The 18,528-nt window shown below is 35.6% G+C and overlaps 1 protein-coding gene across 1 annotated transcript; it reads left to right on the forward strand.

Annotated features, from left to right (window-relative positions):
• Nucleotides 1-321: 321 nt before the first annotated feature.
• LOC127123859 (secreted RxLR effector protein 161-like) lies at nt 322-840 on the forward strand. The gene has a single exon (XM_051054038.1). It carries the CDS (start codon nt 322-324, stop codon nt 838-840), a length of 519 nt encoding a protein of 172 aa, XP_050909995.1.
• Nucleotides 841-18,528: the final 17,688 nt, after the last annotated feature.

Consider the following 18,528-nt stretch of genomic DNA (forward strand, 5'->3'; position numbering starts at 1 on the left):
AAATTGAGGAAGGCTCTACATGGTTTGAAGTAAGCCTCAAGGGCTTGGAATAAGAGGAAAGATAACATCCTGGTCGAAGCAGGTTTCTCAAAATGTGTCTCATAATATAGAGTGTGCGTTAATAATGCAAGCATACTTAGTCGAGTCATCATATTCTTGCATGTGGATGATTTGCTGATTCCATGTGCAGACAAAACAGAAATAAAAGAAGTCAAGTCGAAACTGATGCATAAGTTTGAAATGTCTGACGTAAGGAACTTGTCATATCTCTTAGGGATGGGGTTTAAAGACACAAGTGAATGAGTATTTTTGCACCAGACGATGTATGCCCAAGATATCTTGAAGAGGTTCAAGATGAGTAATTGTAATGCAGTTGTTACACCATTGGAGATTGGAGAAAAGTTGAGAAAGGAATCAAATGATGAGTTTGTAAGTGCAACATTGTGCAAACAAATCATTGAATCCTTGAGGTATCTTTGCAATATTAAGCCAGATATTTGTCAAAGTGTCAGATTGTTGAGCATGTTTATGGAGAAGCCTCAAGAATGTCATCTAACAACAGTCAAGAGAGTGCTAAGATACATCAAAGGTACGATTGATCATGGTGTGGTGATGTCGAGGAAAAATAAGAATATTAGTACAAATGTAGAGGTATATGGCTACACTGATTCAGATTACAATGGAGATCAAGACGAGAAGAAGAGTATTGCAGGCTACATATTCATGATCAGAGGTGCACCAATCTTATGGAGTCAAGAAAGTAAAACGCTGTGGTTTTGTCATCTTGTGAAGCTGAGTATGTGGTTGCATCATATGCAGCATGTCAAGCAACATGGATAGAGATGTTACTCGAAGAGCTCAAGATAATGGAACCTAAGAAAATGAAGTTGTTTGTCGATAACAAGTCAACTATCGAACTGGCTAATCATCCAGTGTGTCATGGTTGAAGTAAGCACATAAAGATGACATATCATTTTTTGAGGGATCAAGTTAACAAAGGAAAGCTTGAACTTGATCATTGCAAGACATAATGACAACTAGCTGATATACTCACTAAGTCTTTGAAAGAAAGTTAGATTTGATGAGTTGAAGAAAAGTATCAGGATGAGAAGCCTTGAAAGCAGGCATTAAGTGGTATGGTAGAAGTTGATAATTCAGTGTTTCAAGTCTGAGTTCGACTGTGGTGCGTTCGACTCAGTCGAACTGAGTTGTTTAGAGATGGTTGTATTCAACAGAGTTGAATACATCTTGTAGTTGTTGTGTTGAAGTGTATCGTGTAGCCTTGTATTTTTTACTTTGTAAGTTTTGTGCATGCGTTTTTGTTGCCTCTATAAAGGGCATGATATGATGTAAATAACAACTTCATCAATAAGGATTCCATTTTTACAATTCAGTTTTCTCTTTTTTTTCTCTCTTATTCTTCTTCATCATCTTTCTTGAAAACCCTAATTATTCTATCAATTCCAACATTTATCAGTTTTGACTGATTCCCACTGGTTTGATAACATATCCAACCCATTAGACCAGATCAAAGACCTCACCGGTTCCAATGACGATCGGTTCGGTTTTTTTAAAAAATGTTATTGATAATTAATTGTTATTGTAAAACAACATATATTTTATTACAACTTTTTTAAGTGATTTAAAACAAAGAAAAAACGGATCGAGAATATCATATTTTAATTTTAATAAATATACTTAAAAAAATTAAAACTTTATAGCTAAAAATTTATAATTAAAAAATTGTATTAATTTTGAAAATGTCTTTATAGAATTATGTTTTAAACATTAATATATGTTGAGCTGGCTTGATGTTTATGTTTTATTCTTGTTTGTTTTCCCTTGATTCTCCACCTTGTCTATATATATAGTGTCTAATCTTAATCTATATGTACATTTGTTTACTTGGCAGGTACACACACTTACATTACGTGACAGAAATCTTATTGATTTGAGCATCTAGGGATTTGAGGATCGAGGATCCATATTCGATCATACATTCATCCTATGTTGTTTATTATTCTGCCGCTCCTCGTGCAAGCATTAATAAAGTCAATAAATGCATGCATGGTCAGTCGGTGCATTATCAGGAGTTGTTTAATTTATGTATATGAATGAATACAACAACAAGGTCAGGTTCAAACAGAAATATTCAACTCATATTTAATACTTTTATCATGTGAGTGTGAAGGAGTATTCAACGAACGCAGTATATGTATGGTTAAAGCATGCGGCTTGTATGTAGTTGTCGTGATAATTTGGTGTTTCGACGTCGGAAAGTAGCTAGCCCACCATTTTTTGTTTTGTTTCCCACCTGAAGACTACACAGGTCAAAATAAGTATATTTAAATAGCAAGCAACTAGTATACTCTTAATCAAACATCTTTTAAAGATATACTAGTACATAATTAATACTATTGTAATATATTTTCATAATAAGCTGTATGTTCTAAAAGAGAAACAACATTATTTTGTTGTCAAATATGGTGGGTGTACTTTAAATTTTATGTGTATTTTTTTTGTTTGTACATGTCGTCATGTAAGTTATAACACTACGCCAAATAAGGGAAAAGAGGGCGCTTATTTTGGCCTATAACAGCGCTTTTAAGCGCCCTCTAATCTGGCGCTGACATAGGTAAAGACAGCGCTTTGTTCTCCTGGAGAAAGCGCTGTCTAAAGTGGCCACATTATAGTGCGCTTTAAGAAAAAAGCGCCCTCTGGAGTGGTCCATAAAGGGACACCTTAGAGGACGCTTTCTGGAAAAAGCGCCCTCTAAAGTTGTCAGTGTAAAGTGTTTAGAGGGCGCTTTCTGGAAAAAGCGCCCTCTAAAGTTGTCAATGTAAAGTGTTTAGAGGGCGCTTTCAGGAAGAAGCGCCCTCTAAAGTTGTCATTGTAAAGTGTTTAGAGGGCGCTTTCAGGAAAAAGCGCCCTCTAAAGTTGTCAATGTAAAGTGTTTAGAGGGCGCTTTCAGGAAAAAGCGCCCTCTAAAGTTGTCAATGTAAAGTGTTTAGAGGGCGCTTTCTGGACAAAGCGCCCTCTAAAGTGTTAGTTATTTTAAAAAAATTTGTTTGAAAAACAGTGGTTATATATTTAATTGGTAACTTGTTCGCATGCTTCAAAAGTGTAAAATTCATATTGATTTCATCCTTTAATCCAATGTTATACACCATTAATCCTTTGATATATACAACATGAATCCATTTATATACAACATTAATCCTCCATATATACAACATTAATATATGATTCTTTGATCAACAATATACAATAACATATTCTCAAAGTACTACAATTAAGAGAATAAAACATAGCAACCAACACCCAGTGACCACTGTATCCAAAAGCTGTCTAGTAGTTCTAACCAATACTAAACAAAAACGCCCATCCACCCATGGTGGCAAACATGTTCTGTATATCCAAAAGCTGTCTAGTAGTTCTATCGCACATCCATACAAAATAAGGCTCAACCAAAACAACAGATGGCAGCATAAGTAGTCCCCTGCAAAAAGAACACGTCCAAATGCAAATAACACAGAACTGTCAAAAGGCGATTGAGCAACAAATAGTAAACAATGGCATAAAGTTAAATGACATAGCTAATATTACCTGAATTCCTGCATGGCTGTTAAGGTAAAAATCAAATTCCCTAGGGTGACAAATGCTGGTGTCTACCACGGTTCCTTTGACAATTTAGAACAACAAAATCAGCAAAAAGTGATAAATTCAAATGATAATATATACCAGCTGCGTTGAGAAATATATTGAAAAAACCTGGCATAATATTTCCACTTCTATCGGTCTCTTTGGGGTTGACAGGAAAGAGACGGGTGTGATGTCTCTTTTGGACCACTACAAAAGTAACTTTAGGTAGATACCCATCCTCTATTGAGACACAAGCCTGATGAAAAAAAATTAAAAATTAAACGCAGAGAATTTAGTGGTGTATTTTATGAACGACAAAGTAACAAGAAATCAACTTTGAGAAGTCCTAAATTCTGCCTACAATACAGGGTTGCAAAGTTGATGCAACAAAAAACATATAACAATATATGGTAAGTACCTGTATCTCCGACCATATTTTTTCTTTGCCAACCTTCAAGTCCGGACTTCTCCAATTATCACATGTAATCGGAATATGTTGTCGAACAAGAAAACCAATGTAACTTGCCAACATTGAACCCTTATCTTTTGAAGATAGAATTGATATATGTTTAGATGGACATGTTCCATTGTCGTAGAGGGATACTTTCAAATATCCAGCATCATCATCTACGCGAATGAGGCTTGACGACAATAGAGCATCTCCATCTAAACAAATATCCAGCATCATTATTTTACCTGTAAAAAAGAAAACAATTAAAATCAGATGACAAATGTAAAAACAATTAAAATCATAAAAGTCATTTTACCTGTAATAAAGAAAACAATTAAAATCATTTGACCTGTACCTTTTTCACTAAGTTCTCTTTCTTTTCTTGGTTGGAATATGTTCTACATGTCTCTTAACAACACGGACGGTTGGATTGATCCAAATACCCTCATTATGATCATTTCTAATATATGAATCATTTGATATAATATTCTCATCTTGATCATTTCTGGTAAACGATTCAATCTCAACATCAATATCACCTTGATCTCCAGTGTTTTCATCAATTACTTTGTTGGAAAAAAGAACTATAGACCATTTCGTACTTTTCGGATCATTGACATAGAACCCTTGTCTAGCTTGAGAGGCTAGAATAAAAGACTCATCTTTGTATCCCACCCTATTAAGATCCACTTGCAAAAATCCTGACTTATCCATTCGAATGCCGTTATTATTTTCAACCCACTTGCAACCAAATATAGGAATCTGAAACTTCTCATAATCAAACACCCAAATGTGCTCGATAACACCAAAATACGACAGATTTGCAAATTTGGAGTTTAAGTCCTTCACACTTGATATGTGCATTGCTTCAGCTACCACGGTGACACCACTATTCTGCATAGTACTTTTATCATCTTGTTCTTTGGTATAAAATGTGTATCCATTAATCGCGTATGCGCTATAAGAAAAAACATGGAAACTTGGACCATATGCTAAGCATCTCAACCTTTCTGTTATTGAAGCGGGATCTGAATAATACTTTGAATAAATATGATCCTTAAACCAAGGTATAAAACATCGATTGTGCTCTCGTACTATCCAATTTTCATTTCTATTGGGATTTAAACCTCGGAGAACATCCTTGTGAATTTCAACATACGGCTCAACCTCATTCTCATTGTGCAGAACATACAAATGCACTTGATCCCGTTCGACCCTTGATACTGCCACGATTTTATTTCCAATTAGATTTTTTCCTTCTTTCTTTTCGACAAGCTGAGACTTGGGGAGTCCGATTGACTGAACGTTAGACAAATATTCAGTACAAAACTCAATCGCTTCTTCAACAATGTATCTTTCAACCATACAACCTTCTGGTCGACTTCGGTTCTTCACGTACCCTTTTAATATTTTCATATAACGTTCAACAGGGTACATCCATCTCATATAAGCTGGTCCACACAATTGTGTCTCTTTCACAAGATGAACAACTAGATGTACCATTATGTCAAAAAATGATGGAGGAAAAAACATTTCAAGCTCACACAAAGTAATAACGATTTCTTTTTGCAACATTGGTAAGATCGCAAGATTGATCACCTTACTGCAAATTGACTTGAAGAAAGAACACAACTTAGTTATAGAGCTTCTTACTTTTTCTGGAAGAATAGAACGTATACCTATTGGGAGAAAATGTTCCATTATAACATGGCAATTATGGGTCTTTAAACTCTTTAACTTGAGGTCTTTCATAGACACAAGTCTTCTAATATCTGAAGAGTACCCTTCTGGAACTTTAACTTCACTTAGAAACTTACACAATGTTTTTTTCTCCTTTCTAGATAGAGTATAAGCAGCAGGCGGTAGATATGTTCGTTTTCCTTTCTTCAAGGGTCCTAATTCAGTTCTTATTCCCATCGCTATCAAGTCCTTTCTTGCCTTAAGGCCATCCTTAGACTTTCCTTGTATATTGAGTAACGTGCCAATAACACTTTCAAATACATTTTTTTCAATATGCATAACATCAAGAAAATGTCTCACATACAAGGACTTCCAATACGGCAATTCAAAAAAAACTGACCTCTTCTTCCACCCACTTTTGACAAGTGTGTGGGCAAAAGGCTTGCCAAACTGAGTATCCAAATCTTTCACCTTTTCAAAAATTTGATCACCCGTCAATATAGGTGGAGCTCTGCCTTGTTCTGTCTCTCCATTGAACGCCTTTCTCCATCCACGGTAGTGATGATTTGAATTTAAGAATCTCCGATGACCGAGAAAGACATTCTTCTGACCAAACTCCAAGCGCTTCCAATCTGTTTTATCTTCACAAACAGGACACGCACATTGACCTTTTATGCTATACCCTGATAGATTTCCGTATGCTGGAAAATCATTAATTGTGCCAAACAACATCGCCCTCAAGTTGAAACTTTCTTTCCTATATCCATCATAAACCTCCACACCGGTCTCCCACAAAATCTTTAAATCTTCGATTAAGGGCTTCAAGTACACGTCTATGTCATTCCCTGGTTGTTTAGGTCCAGAAATCAACATAGACAACATCATGTACTTACGCTTCATACATAGCCATGGAGGTAGGTTATAAATCATAATAATCACAGGCCATGTACTGTGTGAGATACTCTGGATACCGTGTGGGTTCATTCCATCAGTAGATAATGCCAAGCGAAGGTTTCTTGATTCTTCTCCAAATTCAGGATAATCATTATCAATTTTCAACCACTGTGGTGAATCTGCCGGATGTCGATACTTTCCATCTATAATTCTTTCATCTGCATGCCAGGTCAAGTGTCTTGAATCGGTTTCACTACGAAACATGCGTCTAAATCTCGGAATAACAGGAAAATACCACAAGACCTTTGCTGGAGACAACTTGTTCTTATATCGCGAGACACCGCATTTAGGACACTCATTTAACGATGCATACTCATTTCGAAACAAAACGCAATCGTTTGGACATGCATGTATCTTATCATAGCTCATGCCAATAGAGCACAACATCTTTTTGGTCTCATATGTTCGATTGGGAAGAACATTATCCTCAGGAAGCATATCTTTCAAAAGGGCTAATAACTCTGTGAAACTTTTATCCGACCACCCATTGCCCGCCTTTAAGTTGTACAACTTTAATACCACAGACAATCTTGTGAATTTAGTGCAACCATCATACAAAGGTTTCTCTGCATCACTTACCAACCTCTCAAACATTTCGGGACAATCCTTAAGATCTCCTTCAAGTGCTTCTGCAATCTCTTCAACTCGATCACAATCGTATGTATCTGCGCCACTATAGTTTGAGGCATAGGTCGTACTATCCCCCGGTTCAACATTCTCGTTACTTTTCTCCCCATGCAAATTCCAACATGTATAACTTCGATCAATTCCATGCCTCATTAGATGCGATGTCAACTGAACTGCGTCAACCCGTTTCCCATAACAACAACCCAAGCAAGGACATATCATTCTACTGGGGTCTTCGGCGTGCGCAACGGCAAACTTAACGAATTCTGATACCCCATTCTCGTACTCTCTCGACAATCGTTTGGAAGACATCCATGTATTATCCATTACTAATTAGAATAAATAAAAAACAATTTCAGAAGAGTTCAAACACATTCGGACCTAGGTTTCTAATGATACTGGTGTTGACACAAAATCAGATGTTCATAGGTCGTATAACCCATTGCATCCGCAATCATGGTCACTAAAAACCAACCGTCAATTTCCTAGTGCATCCGCTATCATGGTCGAAACAAACGTAGAAGGAGGAAACGCGCAGTAATAAGGTAAAACAGAAATTGGGCAAAGCTAAAACAAAGCAATAACATAAAACAGTAATTGGGAAAAGCGTGTACCTTTGATTGGTAGAAGGAGGAAACGCGCATGTAGATCTAACAGAGGTGGAAGGAAAACGCCTCAGAACCCTAACGTGAAAAAGAACGCTAATAACAGATAGTGAAATAACAAAACGCGCAGTATGTTATAATTTTAATGTTTACTAAAGGGGACATTAGAGGGCGCTTGTGGAAAAAAAACGCCCTCTAAAGGGGGCCTAAGAGGGCGCTTATGAAAGCGCTCTTTAAGGCTTTCCAGAAGCGCTTTATAAGCTGGAAATGCACGTGGACTTATAACAGCGCTTTATTAAAAGTGCCCTCTAAGGGTAACCTTAGAGGGCGCTTTCTATAAAGCGCCATGTATTGTTGTCCCTCTATCTCCTCCTTATTTTTTCGTTTCACCTTAGAGAGCGCTTGTGGAAACAAAGCGCCCTCTAAAGTGGGCCTAAGAGGGCGCTTATGAAAGCGCTCTTTAAGGCTTTCCAGAAGCGCTCTATAAGCTGGAAATGCACATGGACTTATAACAGCGCTTTATTAAAAGCGCCCTCTAAGGGTAACCTTAGAGGGCGCTTTCTAAAAAGCGCCATGTATTGTTGTCCCTCTATCTCCTCCTTATTTTTTCGCTTCACCTTAGAGGGCGCTTTGTTACAAAAGCGCCCTCTAAAGTGCGCTGTCTATTGCTCCTTATTTTTCGCTTCACTTTAGAGGGCGCTTTTGTAATAAAGCGCCCTCTAAGGTGCGCTGTCTATTCCAGTTTTTGGCGTAGTGTAAATTTATTCCCTACTACAAACCACATATTCTATAGCAATCTTTTATCACGGTCAAAAATTTAATCGAGATAATACATGTTGATTAGACTTTTTTTTAGTTATATATAGTCAAGGTCACAATTTACGACCGTTGTGATATTTTTTTTAAAGTAAAATATTGTATTAAAAAGAGCACAAGAGGTACTTAGCCTATACAAAGAGGGAAAATCGACAGAAAAAATAACAGAAAATTATAATAAACAGAGGTTTAGATTGACACATCAAAATCCGACCAACATAATTCCATTTAACCCTTCATCTTGAGCAAAAGTCATTCCCTAACCAATTTTTTTATCTGGATTACTAAGTCCAAATTTCTCAATTCGCCTTGCTCATACAAAATTGAGTTTCGAGATATCCAAATCACTCATCAAACAAAAATCCATAAAGTACAATAAAATTTCTCTTGAAACTTAGAATTGATCCAAGTGTTAAAGTCCATTAACTGATCCACCACCGAATCAGAATTTAGAGCCCAATCCAACTGTAACCAAGCATATATATTTCTCCAAACATCACAAACTATGAAACAGTGGATAAATATATGATCGATAGTTTCTTCAACCTCATGACAGATGGGGCAAACAATATTAGAAGTACCTTGAATAATGTTGCGTTTTGCCAACTGTGATATCATTGCCAGCCTGTTAAAGAGTAATCTCCACCCGAATAAATGAATTTTGGTAGGGACTTTTGTTTTCCAAAGCGCTGTGGTCTTTCAGATTTTTCACATTAGTATAAGAATAACCATCATCAAAACGACTCAGCCTCTCGTAACTGCTACGCACAAAAAAACTATGAGGATCGCTGCACCAAACGAACTTATCGTCCAATTCTACAGTCGGGGGGAGAGGATGCAGAATCAACTATAACATCTGCAGTTGAGTTGTTTCTTGCCGATTCTGAATGTTATTAGACAAAAGTTGTCAAGTCCACTGCCCGTTCGTCTAGTAGCCCATGTGAGAAACATGGCTTTTTTGAGTCGCAGCCGTATTAAACAGATTCAGAAAACAAACAACCAAAGGTTGCGCTCCTATCCAACAATGATTCCAGAACTCAATTGTTTTTCCATTGCCAAGTTTGACACTCACATAATAGTTAAACCAATTCAGATCATCTCTATTGCACTTGCCCACCATCTTTAAATCCCTCAACCACAAAGATTCACTTCTCCTTGGATTTACAGTTTCATGATCAAGGATGCTATGAATTAGATTTCCATACTTGTGTGTTAACAAATCTGACAAAAGGTTGTCTTTCTCGTTTAAAAAATGTCAGTATCATTTACTAAGTAGCGACATATTAAACTTCGCGTAATGCTTTACACCGACACATACAATTTTTGTATTTTTCATTAATAAATGGGTGTGTTACATTTATTTCTAATTTTAAATAAAAATTAAGATCTTGTCACCATGGTCCAAATTAACAACCATGGTGAAATATCAAGATATATCACCGTACAACTGGTTTTATCAACCGTTGTGAAATAATTTACTTATATAAGCTAACTTAATTCACTTCAAAACAGACTTCGTTGTAAGTGTGAAAAACTAGCTTCTCTCGTCTTGTCACAATCTCTCAAAACTCCAAAATAACTTCTCAAACTAATATGAATGAAAGGAAAGTGTCACGAAACAAGCAAGTTCATTTCTTTGTTTTTGTTTTCCACAAATCTTTTCAAGTAAAGGTACATATGTAAACCATTTATTTTCAAAACTCTGTCCTTTTATTGTTGTAAGATGAGGTATGTAAACTTTTTAAGTTATTGTTGAGGTGTGTTGTTGTTGAGGTATGTTTGATAAATGTGTTGTTTTTATGTTAAGGTTAGTTTATGATTTTGTAGATAAATGATGTTGTTTGTTGATAAATGATTTTATTTTGTTCGTAAGTTTATGATTTTATTTTGTTCATAAGCTTATGATTTTATTTACATATTTTTTTGTTGAAGTATGTTGATTTTTTTGTTAGGTATGTTGGTAAATATTGTTGTTGAGGTATATTTTATAAATGTGTTGTGTTTATGTTAAGGTTAGTTTATGATTTTGAAGATAAATGATGTTGTTTATGTTGTATGTTGAAAAATGATTTTATTTAATTTATAAGTTTATGATTTTGTTCATACGTTTATGATTTTGCTTACATATTTTTTGTTGAAGTGTGTTGAAGTGTTTTGTTAGGTATGTTGATAAATGTTATTGTGGAGGTATGTTTGATAAATTTATGTTAAGGTCAGTTTATGATTTTGTATATAAAAGTTGTTGTTTGTGTTGTTTTTTCATAAATGACTTTGTTTTGTTCATAAATTTATGACTGGATTACATATTTCTTGTTGAAGTATGTTAATATTTTAGTTATGTATGTTGTTAATGTTGTTGTTGAGGTATGTTTGATAAATTTATGTTAAGGTTAGTTTATAATTTTGTAGATAAAAGTTGTTATTTGTATTGTTTGTTCATAAATGATTTTGTTTTGTTCATAAGTTTATGATTTGATTTATATATTTTTTGTTGAAGTATGTTGATGTTTTAGTTAGGTATACTGATAAAAATTATTCTTATTGAATGATGTGTTTGTATAGGTATGTTAACATTTATGTTATTGTTTATGATAATAATAATGTTATTACTTGGACATTGCAGCTATCATATTTTTCATTCAACATGTCCTAGAGGATGATTTTATTATATCGTATGTGGTTTTAGTGTTTTTTGAATCTCTCATTGAATATATAACTTTTCGAATTGAATTAGAAAATAATAATATAAAAAATTAAGTTATGTTAGAAAATAACAACTTACATTGATCAATGTTTTACGAGATTTCTGCAGCCTATTATCTGTATCTCGCTCTTTAACGGTTAGAATTTGGTTAAATACTTCTAACTCTTAAAGCAAAGCTTCCTTTTTTACTAGTTCATTTTACAAAGTCATTAATACTTTGCAGAATTAACTAGTAATGAAGGAAGTGTTGGTTGAAGAGTTAGAAGCATTGAACCAAATTCTAACTGTTAAAGAGAGAGTTACGGATAATGGGTTATAGAAAGCTTGAAAAACATTGATTAGTGTAACTTGTTCTTCTAATATAACTCAATTTTTCATATTATTAATTTCTAAATTAGCATTCCACATAAGTTATAATAAAGTCAAGTATACATATCACAACAGTTGTTAGTTATAAATGTGATTAAATATTGTACACTAAGTCTTTTAATATGGTTGTAACTTTCAACCGTGGTGAAATGTTAAAAAATATCATCAAATTCTACCACTGATCTCCACATTTTACTACAGTTGTTTTTCACAACCGTAATAATATGTAACGCGCTACTGGATTTTTACTATAATTTCCAGCCCATGGTGGTAAAGTTTCACATACTACCACACCTTATGCTACCATGATTGATCAACTGTGATTGTATCTCTTTACGAACCGTGTTCAAATGTCCTTTCTATAGTAGTGATGAAGTCATAAATAATTGAAGATAGAGTGAAGTGAAGTTCATATGTGGTGGAGTGTGTTTCTGATATGCCGAATCTGCAAGGTTAACATTCCAACGCTCAAGTAACTAATGAATGAGAAATAGTTTGAATGTGAGAATGAATAAAATATATGGAACAAACGTGTGCAAAGTTTATATCGCTTGATAGTTACAACCATTTCCGCCTAATCCAGTACCTCGTGAGGATCATCGTCGGGTTAGATCCAAGTATCTAACAATGGGAAGTTAGCATGATGTCAAAATCATATGTTTTGTGTTTGGGTGAGGTCTCACATGTTCTTCACAAATTTTTGTGTGGTGGTTGTAATTGGGTCATCGTACACGGAGCATTGGTTCTCAATCGTTTTGTCGTTAGTTACCCCTTACGGGTGCATTTTATAATGTTTTGGACGTTTTCTTGATCCTTTGAAAATAATATTCGAGCCCTTTGAGATTGTTTTAGTTTATGACCATGTTAGTCCTTTTAGAATTGTTATGTGGCCCTAATGCGCTTTATTTCATTGATAACAATTAATTTGTTCAAATGAAAATCAAATAAAATAGATGGCCCCAAGCGGATCTTAGCTTATCTTTAGCCGATGTTTGTACTGTATAAATTCAAAGCCCCTGTGAGTCGGGCCTTACTGATTGATGGGTCTCGTGATTTTAACACAGACCGGGCAACCCCGGGTAGATCATGGTAGATATTGGTGTTTGGTCGGGGATAAGTTAACTAAACCGCTTAAGGTCAGAGGTATGTTATTTGAACGGGATGCCAAATATATATTAACTTGGGCTTGTATTTAAGGTCAAAGGTATGTTAACTTGACTGAGTCAAAGATATATTAACCTGGTCTTTTGATTTGGTAAGATGTTTTAATTAACATAATTCGGTTAGAGGTTTCTATTTACTTGACCGATTTGCCAGAGATTCTTATTTACTTGGAATTTTGATTTGGTCATTGACTTTAATTAACATAACTCAGTCAGAGATTTCTATTTACTTGACCAATTTGCCAGAGGTTCTTATTTACTTGGAATTTTAATTTGATCAGAGGTTTTAATTAACATAACTCGATCATAGATTTCTATTTACTTGACCGATTTTCTAGAGGCTCTTATTTATTTGTATTTTTTATTCAATCAGAGGTTTTAATTAACATAACCCGATCAAAGATTCTTATTTACTTGACCGGCCGGTTTGAATTACCGGCATTTCCCCATTTTCGAGTATTTTTTTTTGATAATATCTCCAGCTATTTTTTTTGATAATATCTCCAACTTTATGCGATAGTTCTGTAGCTACTGAAATAAGAGATTGACATTCTTTTAGCATGACATTTAAGGTATAATAGAAACAACTTTAACCATGTATTCATCAGAACATAGCAAAATTCATTTTTTTTTCTTTATCTTATATTAATAATATGAAGTTTCAATCAAATAACTTATATCTCATTAATCATCAACAAACTTATAAAGTAACATCTATGAACAAAACTCATTTATAAGCTAGTATTATTTGTAAGAAGAACCGATATATACTTATTTATCAGATGGAGTATTTACTTCCCAAGATTTTATAATTGAATCTTATATGTATAAGCCAAAATCAATACACATTCAACCAGTATGGAGGCTGCAGGTAGTAGTAGTACAACACTTGTGACCTCCTAGTAATGTAATAACATTATCATATTGTAATACACATAAAAACACATACACTAAGTCAATGCAGCTTCATAACTAAACATTCATGACATTCTCACTACCAATTTTAGCATTACTTCTATAGTATACCATGATCACATCATATCAATGGAAATGAGAACTTATATGAATAAAAGCTATCCTCGCTGACAGTGTTGTCGTGTAGAACTTCACATGACATGATATTGTCGAAAACGCCGGAAGGGTATATGTGTGATCTGAACATTGTTTACAGATCGTAAACTTCCAATAATACATTATAATAGAATTCTGATTTCTTCGAGAAGATTCCCTTAATTGCAAAATGTATAGTTGAACATGACTCTTCATAATTGCTTCAGATTATTCATATCACCTAGTAAATAGAAGATTTTATTTCATATTATCGTTTTTGTAACCACTTCTTTATCCGATGGAAAGAACACTTTTTGCTCAAAAATCATTTTGTTTCCGGAATCTGGAAATGACGGTGCAGTCGCCAATGACTTGACTTGTAAGACCAACTCCGCCTATGATCCAAACACCCCCTTCAACTAACTCCGTATTTGTTTCTTCTCAGCTGTAGTGGCAGATCCGAGTCTTTATTTTTGAAATTGGAGGCTTCATTGTCTACATCGAATTTACAAATCTTGTAGATGTTGTCACGACGACCTTGAAATCCTGTCATGGGTTCCGAAGTATGTAGGTTGCGGTTCTGGTTCGTGGTGGATGGAGGTGGAAAGAGGACCTTGAAGGAGGCGTTTGAGTGTACGAGAGGGTGGATCGGGTCGAGCTTTCGGATCAGAGTATAGAACTTGAAGGAGCGGGTATAAAGTATCTGATACTCGCCGTCATGGTCATCATCGAGGACAGAGATACAGAGGAGCCAAGAGACCTCGTTGATGGAGTTTTCTCGATGGTCAGATGTTTTACGGGAATCGGCGGCGGGGATGATTGTGAAGATACATTTCATGATACCATTGACATGACCTTTATAGGATTTAAGGATGGGGCTTTTGTCGAGTACCTGTTCAGTTTCTTCTAGGATCCATTTTGTAGGATGATCGAATAAATTGGAGCTTGCTCTTGCTACATACTGGAAAAGATTGGAGAGCCTCTGAATTTAGGATTTGAGTTCTCCACCCTTTTGCTTGATTGAACTTGTTTCATATGCCACCATTGTTGCTTGATCGGTTAAATAGGATCAATTTTGCTATTGTTTGTTTCCTTATTCTACTTGATGACAGATGAATTTAACCCCACCCATGATCGCTACGGCCTTGGAATTGGAAAAAGATTGTGACGATGACCAATCAGAGAGGACATATTTTCATGTAAAATCAGTTTTTGGGAGGTTATTATCTAAGTATGGTTGTATGGTCAGAGAAGTTTTGTCGGACCTCATGGTGAGTGTCAAATGTTCTTGATAAACACTTTTGAATAATCTCCATGAAGAGAATCAGGTGAGACCACAAATGCAATGTAATTGGGTGTTCGGGAGGTTATGAGTGATCTTTTAGATTTTCATGTTTATCATTGTTTTTACTTATCGTTGTTTTTACTTGTTAAGGTATTGATTTAATTCCCCGAGTTCACTTTTATGGGAGTTTGGTAGTGTCTGAGGTCACTTGGGTGTTTTATTAAACATCTTTGAGGAACATACTCGGGCAAGGGTCTACTATTTTTCCCTCTCCCAAATTTAGACTTAGTTTAAGGCTGACGTAACGGGGACTCGCCTCCTGCGCTCTAGATTGGCTAGCTACCAAGAGAGGCTGAGTATTTGACCAACATTTGTTTTTGGGGTCTTTATCCATGTGAATTTTGTTGAGGGTTTTGATTTCTTTGGTCTTACTCATGTGACATTTGCGACAACACCTTATGTCATACCTATCCTTTGTAATCATAAAGAAAAAAATTTAGTGAAAATATATTCATTCTCATTGAAAAAGACATTACATTATGATGTAAAATGCGTATTATGTACATAGAAAAAATAAAATTAAGCAATAGTCTATGTCTTTACTTATTAGTCTATATGTGTGTTAGTGTGGCACACTATTTGTCGAATTCACGTTTTTCTCATACCTATTTGTAACCTTATGATTCTTCTTTTGGCAGTTTAATCACCATTTCTCTCAATTGCCTTGTGAGGTAAGCCACATTGATTTCCATCGCATTCTATTTATCTTTCCCTTTTTAGTATCGTTGCAAGGCCTTGTGACCCTTGTACTCTATATAGGTCAATGCATACCGCCGCTGACTCATCATGAACATTGAGGTACTTAATCTTTAAATGGACCAGAGAGGCCACTACATCCAACATTTATGTGAAAGGTCTGACTATGATGCAACTGTAGATGCTTCTGCAGGGAACTACTAAGAATTACAGGTCAATCTTCCCGGTGTCTATTCCTTCTCCCACGTGAACAATTAACTTAATGTACTTCGAGGGGCAAGTTACAATGTCATGAAAGGTTGTAGGTTAGATCCCTCACACGGTCATTACCTCTCACTTTTTAGTCCAAGTTTTTCAAAGAGTTATGCACACATAATATCACAAGAACACCCCCTCCCCCCCAAACGATGAGTATTATGGACATGTCAAAATTGGATATGGTTTCACTTATTACCAAAGGAAAAAAAATTTAGGACTCTGCCTATTTTTTCACAATATCCAAACTCGGGGATATGTCTCTCTGGACTTTCTTCATCATATGTTCCCTCTTTATTGCTAATTTCCATTAACTCAGTGATTCTTCTTTTCACCATGCCTTTGGAGGGGTTCCTTTTTTTAGGGACGCCTCTAGTGTTGGATACAATGTATTAACCCTTAACTTTTCGACCTCCCTCCTCATTGTTGCTGCTATCTTTCTTTCCTTTGGCCTTGTTGGCGACCTCTTTAGTTTTCTTTAGGGAATCTTTTCCCTTGCTGAGAGATCTCTTTTTATTTGACGATTCATCTCACTTAGAGTTTTTGCTTATGTCCTGATCCTCCTTATGTTCGCCTTCATGGGTGTACCAAGTAAGTCAGTCGTTCTTGATTAGATCCTCAATTGTATTCTTCAGGTGGTTACATTCATCAGTATCGTGGTCGTAACTTTTGCGGAAACAAAAGTACTTTGATTTATTTCTCTTGTCTGACTCCTTGACTGGATGGGATTTCTTATCCCGATTCCTTTAAATTCAAATTTTCTCCATTTATGCGTTAAAGGAAATGTGTGGTGAGAACCTAGCTCGAGGTCCTCGGTCTCCTTCATCCAGACGGTAGTTGGAATCTTTCTTAGTTGTCCAGGTGTGTTAGGGGTTCCTTGCTCCTCAACCCCCTTTCTCTTTATTTAGTTATGAATTCTTACTCATTATTAATATATGGTTAACCCATATCCAACATGTCATTTGAAATATGGTTGGCCTCAACCAATTCTTAAATACCCAACATTTCAATTGTATGAGGAGGTATAAATTCCCTAATAAGATTGAAACTGTTGACAGTGGAGGTGATCACTTCAATGGTGTTACGGTGAATGGTTGATCAAGCAGTTCTTGAGACTCGCATTGTTATAAGGATTCAATTGGAGATACGAACAAGGAGAAAAGAAGATCGGAGCTTGCCAAGTTGTGGTGAGGCGATAATGGTTTCTCGTCGAATTTTGAGAGAACCAGATGTTGATTTCCACATACAATGCTAACGTTTCATTCAGGTATAGGATGAATAATTTTGATGTCATAGATCATGATTTCACTACGGCGGAGCGGGGTGGACCTAAAAGGTTAACACTCCAACTCCTAACTCTCTGAATGGGTGAGTAAGTAATCTGAATATGAATGAGAGAAAGTATACTTGATATGGTATGTATTATTCTTTATATAGAATAAGTGATTAAACTGTCTCTTTGAGATTAGGCTTCTCACATTGGTTATTGTCTGATTAAGTCTAACGATGGGAACTATGTTGGAGGTCACAATCGTGAATAAGGGCTCACCTATTCTACGCACCTTTACTTTTGTAGTTTGATATTGGGATTCTTGGTTTGTACCTTAAAAATATAGGTGTTTATTTGTGAATGGGTGTGTCTATTTATAGTGATATATTTGTAAAAGGCGTGCTTGGACTACACGGAGGCCAACCGTTAGTAGGTGCCCGTCTAAGGGCATGTCGCCTCAGGGAGAAAACATGGGTATTGACGTGTATATTGTCCATAACCACATGTGGAAGCATTCATGACCATGATTCTTGAGAAGTAAGAAGTCCACAAGCTTCATGGTCAAGGTGAAACAATTACTACTTCTTAAGATCCCCTAAATACATGCCCATATGCCTCTAAAAATACCACAACCCTAAGGTTGAGGAGGACAATATGATATCTATAAAAAATACACCCTAAAATCACTAAAGCCTCTTGAGCTTATCACCCTCTTGAGTTTTCTCTCACCCCATAGAAATCATTAAATCCTCTGGCAACCCCTACTAGATTAGAGTCGTTACGCATCTGTACTTTTTTTAACAAGTAAAATGGCACTCACCATGCGCCCCTGTTAAAACTCACTGGAGCCACACCTTACATTATTACCACCATGTTGATACCAACCAAAGTCTCCACTCAT

This window comes from Lathyrus oleraceus, chromosome 2, assembly GCF_024323335.1.
Source record: "Lathyrus oleraceus cultivar Zhongwan6 chromosome 2, CAAS_Psat_ZW6_1.0, whole genome shotgun sequence".
Lineage (NCBI taxonomy): Eukaryota > Viridiplantae > Streptophyta > Magnoliopsida > Fabales > Fabaceae > Lathyrus > Lathyrus oleraceus.